At 37.1% G+C, this 16,930-nt stretch overlaps 1 protein-coding gene across 1 annotated transcript in view; it reads right to left on the bottom strand.

Annotated features, from left to right (window-relative positions):
* Window positions 1-16,930, bottom strand: part of LOC138427225 (glycerophosphodiester phosphodiesterase domain-containing protein 4-like) — a 125,677-nt gene that overhangs the window by 32,383 nt on the left and 76,364 nt on the right. The window contains exons 11-12 of the mRNA XM_069566594.1: window positions 10,529-10,750; window positions 8,104-8,258 (exon numbers count right to left, since the gene is read on the bottom strand). Coding sequence (XP_069422695.1) covers window positions 8,104-8,258; window positions 10,529-10,750 — 377 coding nt within the window. The remainder of the gene's footprint in view (window positions 1-8,103; window positions 8,259-10,528; window positions 10,751-16,930) is intronic.

The following is a 16,930-nucleotide window of genomic DNA, read 5'->3' as shown; positions in this document are numbered from 1 at the left end:
TATCAACTCCACATGTTGTCTTCTGCATAATTTGAGAAACTATTGCATTTATAAGAATTATTAGTTTATCTTTGAGGCACATAGTGTATATAAAGATAAATTTTTCTGACATCAATAAGTGAAATTGGAGTTATAAAGGAGAACAATTATTGCATGTTACTGAATTTAAGCTGGTAAAAATTCAATCACAGTATCATAACTTTAGGATGGTAAGTGCAATTCCCATGGTAACCACAAAAACTTAGATATAAAATGCATAAAAAGGGAAAGAAGAAAAGGATTTAAGTATTTTACTACAAAAAAACCCCCAAAACAATGAAACATAAAGGAAAACAGTAAAGTAGAAAATAAGGGGAAAAATTATAAGATATATTAAAATAACTGATAACAGAAACAATATTTACAAAAAAGACAGCAGTAAAAACATGACAATAGTCTTCCCTCTTTTCAGTAATTATTTTAAATGTAAATAAATTAAACTCTCCAATCAAACAAACAGATTGGTAGAATGCATAAAAACATACGACCCGTCTTTATGCTGTTTAAAAGAGGCTCATTTTAGATCCAAAGGCACAAATAGATTGCAAGTGAAAGGACAGAAAAGATATTCCATGCAAACAGTAACTAAAAAGATCATGGGTGGCTATACTAACAACAGACAAAACAGGCACTATGTCAAAAAAGCTTATATATGGAAAAGAAAGACATTGTATATTAATAAAACTTCAATATAGCAAGAAGATATATTAATTATAAACATTTATCTGCCTAATGACAGAACAGTAAAATTTACAAAGTAAACACTGACAGAACTGAAGCTGTACAATGATAGCTGGAAATTTTAATATCCCACTCTCAATATGAATAGAACAATCAGATAGAAGATAAGTAGGGAAAGAGAGGACTTAATCAACACAAGAAACTAACTATTTCTAAGACACGGAATGCTCAACCCAATAACAGCATACACATTCTTCTCAAATACATATGTGACAATTCCCTATTTAGATATAAAACTGAAAATGAAGTCACTCAGTCATGTCCGACTCTTTGTGACCCCATGGACTGTAGCCTATCAGGCTCCTAAGTTCATGGAATTTTCCAGGCAAGAGTACTGGAGTGGCTTGCCATTTCCTTCTCCACAGGATCTTCCTGACCCAGGGATTGAACCGAGGTCTCCCGCATTGCAGGCACACACTTTAGCATCTGAGCCACCACGGAAGTCATATAGTAGACCACAAATTAAGTCTCAACAGATATAAAAAGATAAATATCAAAGTAACCTATCCAACCACAACCCAATAAAGTTAGAAGTCTAACAAAAGGAAAATTGGAAAATTCACATATTTGTGGGACTTAACACACTTCCTGAGCTTCCCTGGTGGCTCAGATGGTAAAGAATCCACTTGCAATGCAGGAGACCTGGGTTGGATCCCTGGATTGGGAACATCCCCTGGAAGAGGGCATGGCAACCAGCTCCAGTAATCTTGCCTGGAGAATCCCCATAGACAGAGGAGTCTGGCAGGCTATAGTCCATGGGGTCACAAAGAGTTGGACATGACTGAGTGACTAAGCACACAATACACTTTCAATAAACTAATAGATAAAGAAAGAAATCACAAGGGAAATGAAAAAATACATGGAGATGAATGAAAATGAAAACACCAAAATTCGTGGGATGCACAAAAATTCATAGATGGTGCTAGGGGAGGGGGAATCCATAGCTATCAATGCTTACATTTAAAAAATCAGAGGATTTTTGCATCTATGTTCATCAGTAATATTGGCCTGTAATTTTCTTTTCTGTGATATCTCTGTGTGCTTCTGGTATCAGAGTGATGGCAGCCTGACAAAATGAGTTTAGAAGTGTTCCTTTCAAACAATATCATCAATGTCACAGAAGAACACAGGTGCAAAATTCCTCAACAAAATATGAGCAAACCAAATCCAACAATACATTAAAAGGCTCATATACCATGATCAAGTGGGATATATCCCAGAATTGTAATAATTTTTCAATAGTATCAAATGTTGTGATAAACCACATTAAGAAACTGAAGAATAAAACCCATATGATCATCTCAATAGATGCAGAAAAAGCTTTTGATAAATTTAAACATCCATTGATAAGAAAAACTAAGAAAGTGAGAAAACAGGAAACATACCTCAACATAATAAAGGCCACATATATGACAAATCCATGACTAACATCATACTTAAAGTTAAAAAGCTGAAAGCACTTCCTCTAAGATCAGATCAGGAATAAGAGAAGAAGACCGACTCCTATCACTCTCATCCAACATAGGTTTGGAAGTCCTAGACACAGCAATAAGAGAAAAAATAAATAAAATGAATCCAAACTGGAAAAGAAGAAGTAAAACTGTCAATGTCTGTAGAGGACATATTATCCACAGAAAATCCTAAAGACACTACCAAAAAACCACCAGGACTCACCAATAAATAAATAAGTAAATTCAATAAAGCTGCAAAATGCAAAATTAATGTATATAAATCCATTGGACTTCTATACAGTAACAACAAAATATCTGAAAGAGAAACTAAGGAACCAATGCCATTTACCACTGAATCAAAAACAATAATATACCTGGGAATTAACCTACCTAAGGAGGCAAAAGGCCTGTACTTCGATAACTGTTAAAATGCTAGTGGAAGAAACTAAAGATAGTACAAAAAGGATGGAAAGATATACTGTGCTCTTGGAATAGAAAAATCAATACTGTTAACAACTTACTGACCACAGACCTATCAATAAGTTTTTGTTACCCAAATATTACTGACCGGAGATGTACCAATATTCACTTACATAACAAATTGCTGGCCACAGGTGTTAGCTTCTGCAAAATTCCCGTTGTCAATAATTTGTTAAAATGGCCATACTACCCAAGGTAATACACAGATTCAGGTAAATCCCTATCAAATTACCAATGGCACTTTAAACAGAACTAGAAAAAAAAATTTAAAAATTTGTACACAAACACAAAAGACCCCAAAGAGCTGAAACAATCTTAAGAACAAAGGGGCTGGAAGTCACAGTCCCTCACTTCAGACTATACTACAAAGCTCTGTAATCAAAACAGTATAGTACTGGCACAAAAACAGAAGTATAAATAAATGGAACAGGATATAAAGAACAGAAATAAACCCACACACCTATGGTCAGTTAATTTTCAACAAAGGAGGTGAGACTACATAATGGAGAAAAGGCAGTCTCTTCAATAAGCAGTGCTGGAAAACTAGACAGCTAGAAGCAAAATAATGAAATTAGAACATTCTCTAACACAATACACAAAAATAAAATAAAGATCTAAACATAAGGCAAGCTACTATAAAAGTGTTAGAAGAATGCATAGGTAGGATACTCTGAAAAAAATCACATCTTTTTCAATCATCTCCAGGAGTAATGAAAATAAAAACAATAATAAATGGAACCTAATTAAACTTAAAAGCTTTTGCACAGCAAAGGATACCATAAACAAATGAAAGGACAACCCACAGAATAGGAGAAAATATTTGCAAATTAAGTGACTGACAAGGGATTAAGCTACAAAATATGCAAATAGCTCTTGCAGCTCAATAGCAAAAAAGCAAACAATCCAATCAAAAATTGGGCAGCAAATCTAAATAGGCATTTTTCCAAAGAAGACATGCAGATGGCCAAAATGTACATGAAAAGATGCTCAACATCACTAATTATTCAGTTCAGTCACTCAGTCATGTCCGACTCTTTGTGACCCATGGAATGCAGCACACCAGGCTTCCCCATCCATCACCAATTCCTGGAGCTTGCTCAAACTCAAGTCCATCAAGTTGGTGATGCCATCCAACCGTCTCAATCGCTGTTGTCCCTTTCTCCTCCTGTCTTCAATCTTTCCCAGTATCAGTGTCTTAATGCAAATAAAAACTACAAGGCATCACTGCACACTAGTCAGAATGGCCATTATTAAAAAATCTACAAACAATAAATGCTGAAGAAGGTGTGGAGAAAAGGGAATCCTCCCACACTCCTGGTGGGAATACAAATTGGTACAGCCACTGAGGAGAACAGTATGGAGTTTCCTTGGAAAGTTAAAAATATACCTACCATAGAATCCAGCAAACCCATTTGGGCATACACTCAGAGAAAAAAATCTAATATCTAATTCAAAAGGTATGTGTACCCAGTGTTCACAGCAGCAATCTTTACAATAGCCAAGACATGAAAGCAATCTAAATGTCCACTAACAGATACACGTATAAAGATGCTTGTTGTGTGTGTGTCACAGTGGAATATTACTCAGTCATAAGAAGAATGACATAATGCCATTTGCAGCAACATGGATGAACCAAGCAATGGTCATATTAAGTGAAGTCAGACAGCAAAAGACAAATATCATATGATATCACCTTAATGGAAACTGAAAAATGTTACAAACAAATTTATTTATAAAACAGAAACATAAAAAAAACAAATTTATGGTTGCCTAAGGGGAAATGGTGGGCAGGGAAACTTAAGAGTTTGGGATTAAGATATAAACATTATCAGATATAAAATAAACAAAAAGGGAACTTGTGTATAGCACATGAAATTACATCTAAAACTTTTAACAACCTATAATGGAAAACAATTTGAAAAATTAAATAAATATATACATATATATGTGTGTGTGTGTATATATATATATATATATATATATATGAAACAATTTGCTGTACCCCTGAAACTAACACTACACTGTAAATCAACCATACTTCAATTAAAAATATTTAAAAAGAAGTACTATGCACAATATGAAAAATATAATTAACATTGCTGTACGTTACATGTGAAAGCTGTCAGGTGAGGAAATCCTAAGAGTTCTTATCACAAGAAAAAACCTTGTATTTCTCCAATTATGTATCTATATGAGATGATGGATATTCATTCAACTTCTTGTGATAATCATTTAATGATGAATGTAAGCAAATTGATTGTGTATGCTGTACAACTTAAACTTACAGAGCTATATGCATATTTTAATAAAAGTAAAAGGAAAGAATTTTCAAAAAACAGGAAAGATTTCATATCAACCATATAACTACAACTTAAGAAACTAGAAAAAGAAAAACAAATTGAGCCCCATAGCAAAAGGAAGAAAATAATGAAGACTAGGAAAGACATAAACAAAATAAAGAACAGAAAACCAATAAAGAAAATCAAAGAAACCAAAAGTTAGTTCTCTGAAAACAACAAAATTAATAAGCTTTTAGCTAGAGGTACTAAGATAAAGAGAAGAGACTCAAATTACTGAATCAGAAATGAAAGTGGGCACATTACTACAAGTTTTACAGAAATAAAAGGATTATAAGGGATATAGCAGTATGACCAATTGTATCTCAACAAATTAGATAGCCAAGGTGAAAAGGACAAATTCCAGACTGCATCATGAAGAATTAGAAAATATAAATAGATATATAATCAGTAAGGAGACTGAACAATATACAGCCTTGATGTACTCCTTTTCTTATTTGGAACTGGTCTGTTGTTCCATGTCCAATTCTTACTGTTGCTTCCTAACCTGCATATAGGTTTCTCAAGAGGCAGGTCAGGTACTCTGGTATTCCCATCTCTTGAAGAGTTTTCCACAGTTTATTGTGATCCACACAGTCAAAGGCTTTGGCATAGTCAATAAAGCAGAAATAGATGTTTTTCTGGAACTCTCTTGCTTTTTCCATGATCCAGCAGATGTTGGCAATTTGATCTCTGGTTCCTCTGCCTTTTCTAAATCCAGCTTGAACATCTGGAAGTTCACGGTTCACGTATTGCTGAAACCTGGCTTGGAGAATTTTGAGCATTGCTTTACTAGTATGTGAGACGAGTGCAATTGTGCGGTAGTTTGAGCATTCTTTGGCATTGCCTTTCTTTGGAATTGGAATGAAAACTGACCTTTTCCAGTCCTGTGGCCACTGCTGAGTTTTCCAAATTTGCTGGCATATTGAGTGCAGCACTTTCACAGCATCATCTTTCAGGATTTGAAATAGCTCAACTGGAATTCCACCACCTCCACTAACTTTGTTCGTAGTGATTCTTTCTAAGGCCCACTTGACTTCACATTCCAGAATGTCTGGCTCTAGGTGAGTGATCACACCATCGCGATTATCTTGGTCATGAAGATCTTTGTTGTATAGTTCTTCTGTGTATTCTTGCCACCTCTTCTTAATATCTGCTTAATATCTGCTTCTGTTAGGTCCATACCATTTCTGTCCTTTATTGAGCCCATCTTGCATGAAATGTTCCCTTGGTATCTCTAATTTTCTTGAAGAGATCTCTAGTCTTTCCCATTCTGTTCTTTTCCTCTATTTCTTTGCATTGATCACTGAGGAAGGATTTCTTATCTCTTGCTCTTCTTTGGAACTCTGCATTCAGATGCTTATATCTTTCCTTTTCTCCTTTGCTTTTCGCCTCTCTTCTTTTCACAGCTATTTGTAAGGCCTCCCCAGACAGCCATTTTGCTTTTTTGCATTTCTTTTCCATGGGGATGGTCTTGATCTCTGTCTCCTGAACAATGTCACTAACCTCCATCCATAGTTCATCAGGCACTCTGTCTATCAGATCTAGTCCCTTAAATCTATTTCTTACTTTCAATGTATAATCATAAGGGATTTGATTTAGGTCATACCTGAATGGTCTAGTGGTTTTCCCCACTTTCTTCAATTTAAGTCTGAATTTGGCAATCAGGAGTTCATGATCTGAGCCACAGTCAGCTCCCAGTCTTGTTTTTGCTGACTGTATAGAGCTTCTCCATCTTTGGATGCAAAGAATATAATCAATCTGATTTCAGTGTTGACCATCTGGTGATGTCCATGTGTAGAGTCTTCTCTTGTGTTGTTGGAAGAGAGTGTTTGCTATGACCAGTGTGTTCTCTTGGCAAAACTCTATTAGCCTTTGCCCTGCTTCATTCCATACTCCAAGGCCAAATTTGCCTGTTACTCCAGGTGTTTCTTGACTTCCTACTTTTGCATTCCAGTCCCCTATAATAAAAAGGACATCTTTTGGGGGTGTTAGTTCTAAAAGGCCTTGTAGATCTTCATAGAACCTTTCAACCATTCAGCGTAGTGGCTGCGCTTTGCTGGAGCAGCCGTGAAGAGATACCCTACATCCAAGGTAAGAGAAACCCAAGTAAGATGGTAGGTATTGTGAGAGGGCATAGAGGGCAGACACACACAATCACAGAAAACCAGCCATCTGATCATACGGACCACAGCTTTGCATTCCAGTCCCCTATAGTGAAAAGGACATCTTTTTTGGGTGTTACTTCTAAAAGGTCTTGTAGGTCTTCATAGAACCGTTCAACTTCAGCTTCTTCAGTGTTACTGGTTGGGGCATAGGTTGGATCACCATGATATTGAATGGCCTCTGTCGCAGTGCTGAGCAAGTGTAGGCTAAAAGGGTATGCTAAATCTATAAATTTAGCTACATCTATATCTCAAAGGAAACTTTGTCTCTGATGAATTTAGAATTATCTGAAAAAAATACCTTAAAATCTAACAGAAAGGGAATATGGATTAATGTAAACAGTGATTAATAAATTTTAAAATGTTGCTTTACTACCAGGTACTTTTAATTCTGAAAATGTATTTCTAATATTAACAATTATAAATGTGATGATTAATAATTTTTCTTTCTTCTCATACTTGTCTGTCTCAAATTTTTTAAAACAATGATTTAGCTATGTTATTTACTATTACTATAAGAGATCTGGATATTGGGATCACAAAGCCATTTATAAGGTACTGGAATCTGGAAGAGGAAATCAATAACTTTTTGAGTTCTGACTTTTTAATACTTACATTGTGTAAAAAGAAAAATACCAAGAATACTCAAAAGTGGGTTGATTGGAGGACAGGAGAAGGGGCCGTAGACTATGTTCCAATAACAGAGTCTACCCTTTGATAAACGTTTTAGGGCAGATAGCGAGAAAAGGATAACAAGAGGAAATTTGGGAATTCCACAAAGATGGCCAAACCCAGAAATCCTGAGATGGGAGGGGGAACCTAAATTACTTGGCCAGGATGCAGATTTTGTGCAAGAAAGGCAATACATGCCAAGAGGGGTTAAACACTTACTTCAAGCCATTGTAGAACAACCTCTTATAGTCAACATTTATTCTAGTGATATTTTCTTTTCTAAGTTCTTCAATGGTGAATAACCGGCCAATGTGCTGAAAACCAGGAGCTTTGCTCCTGACATACTTCCTATCAGAACCTGGTAACCAAATAATCTGCAAGGAGAAACAGGAAGTCTTTCAGTGAAAAATCAGCTGTGTTGGTACAAACAGCCCCTTGTAGAATGGGAGGAGTCTCATTCAATCATGGGTAACAGTCTATAGGGAGCAGAGATTCTAGTCTTTGATGAATGAGTTAACCTGCCCTAATGTTGTCCAGTGAACTCTTAAAATGGGGCTGTCACTAGTTTTGTTCTGGAGCTGAGTTTTCCCAGTTAACATCATGGGACCAAAGGTGAGCTGTGTCACCACACTAGCTAAAGTGGATGAGGAGTTTGTAGGTGTGGATAAAGGGTCAGGATCATAAACATCTCCTCTGGCTAATGATGCTATAAATCATTTTTGAGAAGAGTCATTTTCTGCCAACAGGAGATGCTATTATGACTCATCTGTGGAAAGAGTTCTATTTGCAAAAAGACACATATTTGTTTCTCTCATAGCATTCTTCCACATTCTGAAAATTAAAGATATTTGGAATGACTGACAAAATGAAGAGCATTCTGGAAATCATGATGAATGAATCTCTGTTCAAATAAGAACTTTCTATATCATAAATGAAAGCTGGTATTCAAAGCCTTAGTGTTCCATACTCAAGCCTTTTTCTAATAGATGTACATTGGTGATGATGCAGCTCACATCGTACAGCCATTACATACATTTCCTTTTATTTCATTTGGTTTGGAACAGCAAACAGCCTCAATGTTTTCCCCACTGATACAAATTTAACTGGCTCATTCTTAGATTGGCACATGTATTGGGTTGACCAAAAATTTTGTTTTCTTTTTTTTTTTCCTGTAAGATGGCTCTAGCAGCACTTAGTTGTCTTTAACTTCATTTTAAACAATTTTCTTATATTGCACTGTAACAGCTGGTACTCATTAGTGAGTATTTTAAGAAAACATAAATTTGGAGAATTTTTGTATAACCATTTTAATATTTAAGATTGAAGAAAAAGTCACATTTTTCACATATTATGCTTTATCATTTCAAGAAAGATAAAAGCACAACTGAAATGAAAAAAAAAAAAGATTTCTCGCTGGATGATCCTCCATGGTCATAAAGACCACTTGAGGTTGAGAGCATCCAAATCAAGTGTAGAAAATCATTTTTACCACCTTGGTTATGTTAACTGCTTTGATGTTTGCATTCCACACAAATTAAGCAAAAAAAAAAAAAAAAAAAAAAAAACTTCCTGAAGGTATTTTTGCATGAGATTATTTACTTAAACATAATGAAAATGTTATGTATTAAAACATATGTGATGGGTGATGAAAAGTAGATTCTGTACAATAATGTGGAATTGAAGAGCCCATGGGGCCAGCAAAATGAACCACCACTAAACACACCAAAGGCTGGTGTTCATCCAAAGAAGGTGATAATGCATAGGGTGGGACTGGAAGGGAGTTCTCTATTATGAACTCTTTCCAGAAAACCAAATGATTAGTTATTCAAGTACAGTTTCCAATGAGACCAACTGAAAGCAGCACTCAACAACAAGCAATCAGAATTAGTCAACAGAAAACGAATAATCTCCCACCAGGATAATGCACCTGTTTTCTTGATGACCAGGTAAAAACTGTTACAGCTTAGGTGGGAAGTTCTGATTCATCTCTCATATTCAGCAGACATTGCATCTTTGGACTTCCTCTTTTTTTTTGTCTTTATAAAATTCTCTTAATGGAAAAAATTTCAATTCCCCAGAAAACTGTAAATGGCACCTAGAACAGTTCTTTGCCCCCAAAAAATAAGTTTTGGGGGGATGAAATTATGAAGTTGCCTGAAAAATAGCAGAAGATAAGGCTTCCCAGGTGGCACAATGGTAAATAATCCACCTGCCAGTGCAGGAGTTGCAAGAGACATGGGTTTGATCTCTGGGCTGGAAAGAATCCTTGGAGTAGGAAATGGCAGCCCACTCTAGTACATGGACAGAGGAACCAGGCAAGTTATACTCCATAGGGTTGCAGATAATCGGACACAATTGAGCACACACCTTTACCTTATTTTAAGTGAAACAGAACAGTGAATACATTGTTCAATAAACTTCTTGGTGAAAATGAAAAATGTCTCTTTTTAATTTTTACTTAAAAACCAAAGGAATTTTTGGCCAACCCCATAGCTATATAAGCAGCCAATTCTACTTCTCTAGGGAGTAGAATTGTTTAAGCATTCCAGGGAAGATCTACAAGGTTCATCAGGTTCAAATGCTATGCTCCTGAAACAAGTTACCCACTTCTCAACCTCTAGTGTGAATATTGAGATAGACATACCAGATGTTGCTCAATCTTAGAGTCAAGGATCACGCTTACTACAAGACGGATATATGATGATCTGGAAGGATGTGACTGTGGAGGAGCATTAAGATCAAATATAACCAACTTTTTTTCCTTCTGTGCAAGTTCCAATAACTCAGATAGTTTGGGAATCTTCTGATTTCTTGCTCTTTCCTTATCAGCCTCTGATAAGGGTTTCATACGAAAAAATGGTTTGATCTAAAAATAAGTACATCAGAGAAAACATTGGCTCCTATCAAAAGTATTTTCCAATTCTCATGCTTTTAGCCCCACACCCCGCCCTATCTCTGTGCTGATCCATTACCATTCAACCCACCAGGTTTTCTGAAATACTGATCCTGAGACGAGAGTTGCCAAGAAGAGAAATAAAATATAATCTCCATAGCTAGTAATGGTATTTGCAATGATTTATTCTAGAACATAAAGGAAATACAATAATGTGGAATTAAAGAGACCATGTGGCCAGCAAAATGAACCTCCATTAAGCACATCAAAATCCGGTCTGCATTCAAAAAAAGTGATGGTGTGTACGGTGGGATTCTAAGGGAATTCTTTATTATGAGGTCCTTCTAGAAAACCAAATGAATAATTCTGCAAGTACTGCTCCCAATTAGATCAACTGAAGGCAGCAATCAACAAGCCTGTCACAATATGTTTATTTAAAAACAGAAATGCAACGAGTCAAAATGGTCATCTGAGGAGGCCTTACAAATAGCTGAGAAAAGAAGAGAAGTGAAAGGCAAAAGAGAAAATGAAAGATATACCCATCTGAATTCAGCATTCCAAAAAATAGCAAGGATAGATATGAAAGTCTTAAGTGAACAATGCAAAGAAATAGAGGAAAACAACAGAATGGGAAAGACTAGTGATCTCTTTAAGAAAAGTAGAGATACTGAGGAAACATTTCACACTAAGATGGGCACAGTAAAGAATAGAAATGAAGTGGACCTAACAGAAGCAGAAGACACTAAGAAGGGGTGGCAAGAATACTCAGAAGAACTGTACAAAAAAGGTCTTCATGACCCAGATAACCACGATGGTGTGGTCACTCACCTGGGCCAGATATTCTGGAGTGTGAAGTCAAGTAGGCGTTAGGAAGCATTACTGCAAACCAAGCTAATGGAGGTGACGGAATGAGCTACTTCAAATTCTAAAAGATGATGCTGTTAAAGTGCTGCACTCAACATGCCAGCAAATTTGGAAAAGTCAGCAGTGGCCACAAGACTGGAAAAGGTCAGTTTTTATTCTAATCCCAAAAGAGCAAAGCCAAAGAATGTTCAAACTACTGCACGATTGCACTCATTTCACATGCTAGCAAGGTAAAGCTCAAAATTCTCCAAGCGAGGCTTCAACAGTACATGACCCAACTTACAGTCTGGGTTTAGAAAAGGCAGAGGCAGATTCATGATGATATTTGGCAGAAAACAACAAAATTCTGTAAAGCAATTATACTTCAATTAAAATAAATAAATTAACTTTAAAAAAAAAGAAAACACAGAGGAACCATAGATCAAATTGCCAACATCCACTAGATCATAGAAAAGCAACAGAATTCCAGAAAACCATCTACTTCTGCTTCATTTGACTGTGTAGATCACAACACACTGTGGAAAATTCTTAAAGAGATGGGAATACCAGACCACCTTACCTGCCTTCTGAGAAACCTGTATGTAGGTCAAGGAGCAACGTTTAGAACTAGCCATGGAACAACAGACTGGTTCCAAATTGGGAAAAGAGTACATCAAGGCTGTATATTGTCACCCTGCTTATTTAATTGATATATAGAGTATATCATGCAAAATATCAGGCTGGACGAATCACAAGCTGGAATCAAGATTGCCAGGAGAAATATCAACAGCCTCAGATACGCACATGATCCCACCCAATGGCAGAAAGCAAAGAGGAATTAAAGAGCCTCCTGATGGAGGTGAAAGAGGAGAATGAAAAAGCTGGCTTAAAACTCAACATTCAAAAAACTAAGATCATGGCATCTGGTCCCATCACTTCATGGCAAATAGATGGGGAAACAGTGAGAGACTATTTTCTTGGGCTTCAAAACCACTGCTGATGGTGACTGCAATCATTAGATTAAAATCTTCTTTGGAAGAAAAGCCATGACAAACTTATACAGAGTATTCAAAAACAGAGACATCACTTTGGCAACAAAGGTCCGTCTAGTGAAAGGTATGGTTTTTCCAGTAGTCATGGATGCCAGAGTTGGATCATAAAGAAAGCTGAGAGCCGAAGAACTGATGCTTTCAAACTGTGCAGCTGGAAAAGACTCTTGAGAGTCCCTTGGACTGCAAGGAGATCAAACCAGTCAATCTTAAAAGAAATCAACCCTGAACACTCACTAGAAGAACTGATGCTGACATTGAAGATACAATACTTTGGCCACTGGATGCAAAGAGCTGACTCACTGGAATAGACCCAAAGGCTGGAAAAATTAAGAACAGGAGAAGGGAATGACAGAGGATGAGACGGTTGGATGGCATCATAGGTCAATGGACATGAGACTGAAACAACTCCAGGAGACAGTGAAGGACAGGGAAGCTTTGTGTGCTGCAGTCCATGGGGTTAGAAAGATTCAGACATGAATGAACAACTGAGCAACAATTCTATAACATAGAACCTTCTGTATTTGCACTGAAGGGTATTCTTATTCTTCTCTAGACCTCCCTTTTCAACCTTTTTTCTAAGCTTAAGGTAATAAAATTCATATTTTCTTTCATTGGTTACCCACATTTTCTCTGTTTTAGTTATTTGTAGTGAAAAAAAAAAAGACTTCAGCTTCAGACTAAATTGGATTCAATTTCCACTCTATCACTTATTTGCCTTCCTTGTTGTGTGTGTGTGTGCGTGTGTGTGTGCACGCACAACGCACCCTCTGTCATGTTCGACTCTTTGCAACCCCATGGAATGTAGCCCAATCTGCCTGGCTCCTCTGTTGACAGGATTTCCCTGGAAAAAATGCTGGAGTGGGTTGCCATTTCCTTCTCCAAGGGATCTTCCTTGCCATATTCAACTGTTAAAATCCTTTCCTCTATTTGCAAAGTTTAGCTCAAATGATACCTCCTTCATGAAGACTTCCTCAAATATTTCTAAACTAAAGAGAGCTTGATGGCATTCAACTCCAATGGTTCACTTTTAAACCTCTTTAATACTGCTCTCTATTCTTGTTTGTATAGGTCTTACACCAAATTCAAATTCTGGCTTCATACGCTCTTGCTTTGTAACCTTGATAAAATCACTTATATTCTCAAAGTCTCTATTATCCAAACTCTACAATGTGGAGGAATAATCTACATATTTCTCAGGGTTATTTTGTTTATTGAATATGATAAAATACTTTCTAGGTCTAGGAGAATGTCTTGTACACAGAATATTGTGCAATTCACAATAGTTCCCTCACTCTACTGCTTCTCCTGACTGCAACTTTCTCAACTGTCACTTTTTTGTATATTACACAGCATTTCATCTTACACCTAGGTCCATATATATGTTGCCTATATTGAACTTAGTAGATGGCTACTTTTACCATCTTTGCCAATTTTAGATCACTTGTTGGTGAAGCTGGTGAGAGAAGGAATTTCTCTCGGAGGAATGGAACAGTAGCTGCCTCACATTTTCTCAAGACTAAAATATGCTCTCTTTGTCTCCACACAATTTTTTTCTTCGCACTTATTCCACTGTTTGTATTTGTTCCCATTCCGATTCATAAAAAACAGAAACCAAAAAGACCTTCAGTGGCCTCAAAATATCTACTCAACAGTCATCTTTGCTGAACTTGTGCACCTTCATGATCTTCCAGATAACTGTAAATCTTTTCTCTTAAAAAGTACTCAAAACATGAGGCCAAGGTCTAAATCTACCAACAAGTTAACACACATCAAAGACTCATTGTTTAAGGCCTGTTCCTTGATCTAGGAGTAACACTTCTTATTTTTGCCTCAGGAAAAAAAAAATGCAGTCTTGGCCACATTAGTCATCTATTCATAGCCTGTAGGATGAGACTTTGGAGGAAAGGTTTTAGCAGATCATCATACAACACCGAATGCTCTGACTAAAGTCCTTAGACAGGGGCCTCTTTCACAGAAGACAGACCAGTCTATGGAATTCACATATTCCGTCACTGATGTGTAGCATCTGACCCCCAATTCTGAAAAGAAACACTAGATCCACTTATGTTTTGAGCTTCATAATGGCAAACTGGTAGTATCAACTAAGCTCAAGTGGGTATTTCTTCAAATCTTCCATGATACAACTCACCACAGTAGGGAGAAATTGATTATAGTATTATTTTTTTTTGACTGTGCAGGGTCTTTGTTGCTGTGTGTGGGCTTTCTCTAGCTGGGGCGAGTGGGGGCTGCTCTCTAGTTGCGCAGCACAGGCTTCTCATTGCAGTGGCTTCCATTGCTGCAGAGTATGGGATCTAGAGCATGCAGGCTTCCACAGTTATGGTACATGCGCTTATTTGCCATGCAGCATGTAAACTCTTCCCAGACAAGAGATTAAACCTGTGTCCCCTGGATTGGCTGGTGAATTCTTAACCACTGGACCACCGGGTAAGTCTAAAGTCACTATAGTATTAAATAAAATTGGATGGGGTAGCTTTCTAAGACATCAGAAGATATGAGCAGTTCTTCCCTAATCTATAACCAACATAATCCTAGAAAAACTATGAAGGTCAGACATGAATTGGAACCCTGTGCCAAAGGATCCTTTGAGGATCTCCAAATAAATTTTATTCAATTTCTTCCCTCTGTGGGTTATGAATTTCTACCAGTAATTATGTGCTTATTTGGGTTATTATATATTTGTGTTCTTTACCTAAGCCATTCCAACGTAGCTATTTAGTGAGAGGTGAAAACATTTTATTGGGAGTTTTACTTTAAATTAGGTAAAGCTTTGCTCCTTCCTAAAATAATTTCCTGTCCTAAACACACAATACTCTTGAAAAGCGGGAAGAATGCATGACATGTAAAAAACTGCAATTAGCCAAACTTCAGATGCTCTTGACATTCCATACCCTCAAAGACCACTCATTTTTTCTTTGACCTTGTATTCTTTCCCATCAGGTAATCCTAGATTTGTTGTTGTTATTACTTAGTCTCTAAGTTGTGTTGACTCTTTGCGACCCCATGGACTGCAGGACACAAGGTTTCCCTGTCCTTCACTATCCAAAAATCTGTCAGCTAATCACTTGCAGGCCTACATTTCAGAAATATCTCTACACTAGCTATAATTTACCAAGGCTCTTTCAGGCAAATATTATAAGGGATTAGGCAATATATCTCACTCCTATAATTAACAGAATGGCTCTTTTCCTTGCCAACCACCTCATCAGTGAAATCTAGTGTATAGAAAACAACTCATAGAAAGACTGCCTTTGAACATCACCGGAAAGGACGACATCGAATACATAGAATACTCTTAACTCAATAGAGCCATTAAAGCAGAAAGAATTGATCCCTGGATACACATTTCCCAAGCAAAATCACAATACCCGTCTGACAACAATTGGAAAGTGATACCCATTAGCAATGATAAACCCAGGTTTCCCAGAGAACCACAGAAGTCAACAGTTCAGTTCAATTGATCAGTCATGTCTGAATCTTTGCAACCCCATGGACTGCAGCACACCAGGCTTCCCTGTCCATCACCAACTCCCGGAGCCTGCTCCAACTCATGTCCATTGAGTCGGTGATGGAGTCCAGCCATCTCATCCTCTGTCCTCCCCTTCTCCTGCCTTCAATCTTTCCCAGCATCAGGCTCTTCCAGTGAGTCGGTTCTTCAGATCAGGTGGCCAAAGTATTGGAGCTTCAGCTTCAGCATCAGTCCTTCCAATGAATATTCAGGGTTGATTTCCTTTACAATTGACTGGTTTGATCTCCTTGCAGTCCAAGGGACTCTCAAGAGTCTTCTCCAACACCACAGTTCAAAAGCATCTATTCTTCAGAATTAAGCTTTCTTTATGGTTCAACTCTCACACCCATACATGACTGCTGGAAAAAGCATAGCTTTGACCAAACAGACTTTTGTCAATAAAGTAATGTTTCTGCTTTTTAATATGCTGCCTGCTGTTTTTTAATATGCAACATATGCTGCCTATGCTGCCTGGTTGGTTATAGCTTTTCTTCAAAGGATCAAGCATCTTTTAATTTCACGGCTGCTGGCACCATCTGCAGTGATCTTGGAGCCCCCCAAAATAGTCTCTCACTGTTTCCATTGTTTCCCCATCATTTGCCATGAAGTGATGGGACCAGATGCCATGATCTTCGTTTTTCTTTGAATGTAGAGGTTTAAGCCAGCTTTTTCACTCTTCTCTTTCACTTTAATCAAGAGGCTTCTCCATTCCTCTTTGCTTTCTGCTCTAAG

Source organism: Ovis canadensis, chromosome 21, assembly GCF_042477335.2.
Source record: "Ovis canadensis isolate MfBH-ARS-UI-01 breed Bighorn chromosome 21, ARS-UI_OviCan_v2, whole genome shotgun sequence".
Taxonomy (NCBI): Eukaryota; Metazoa; Chordata; class Mammalia; order Artiodactyla; family Bovidae; genus Ovis; species Ovis canadensis.
The sequence above is the reverse complement of the archived record's forward strand: the minus strand, read 5'-3'. Positions and strand labels throughout refer to the sequence as shown.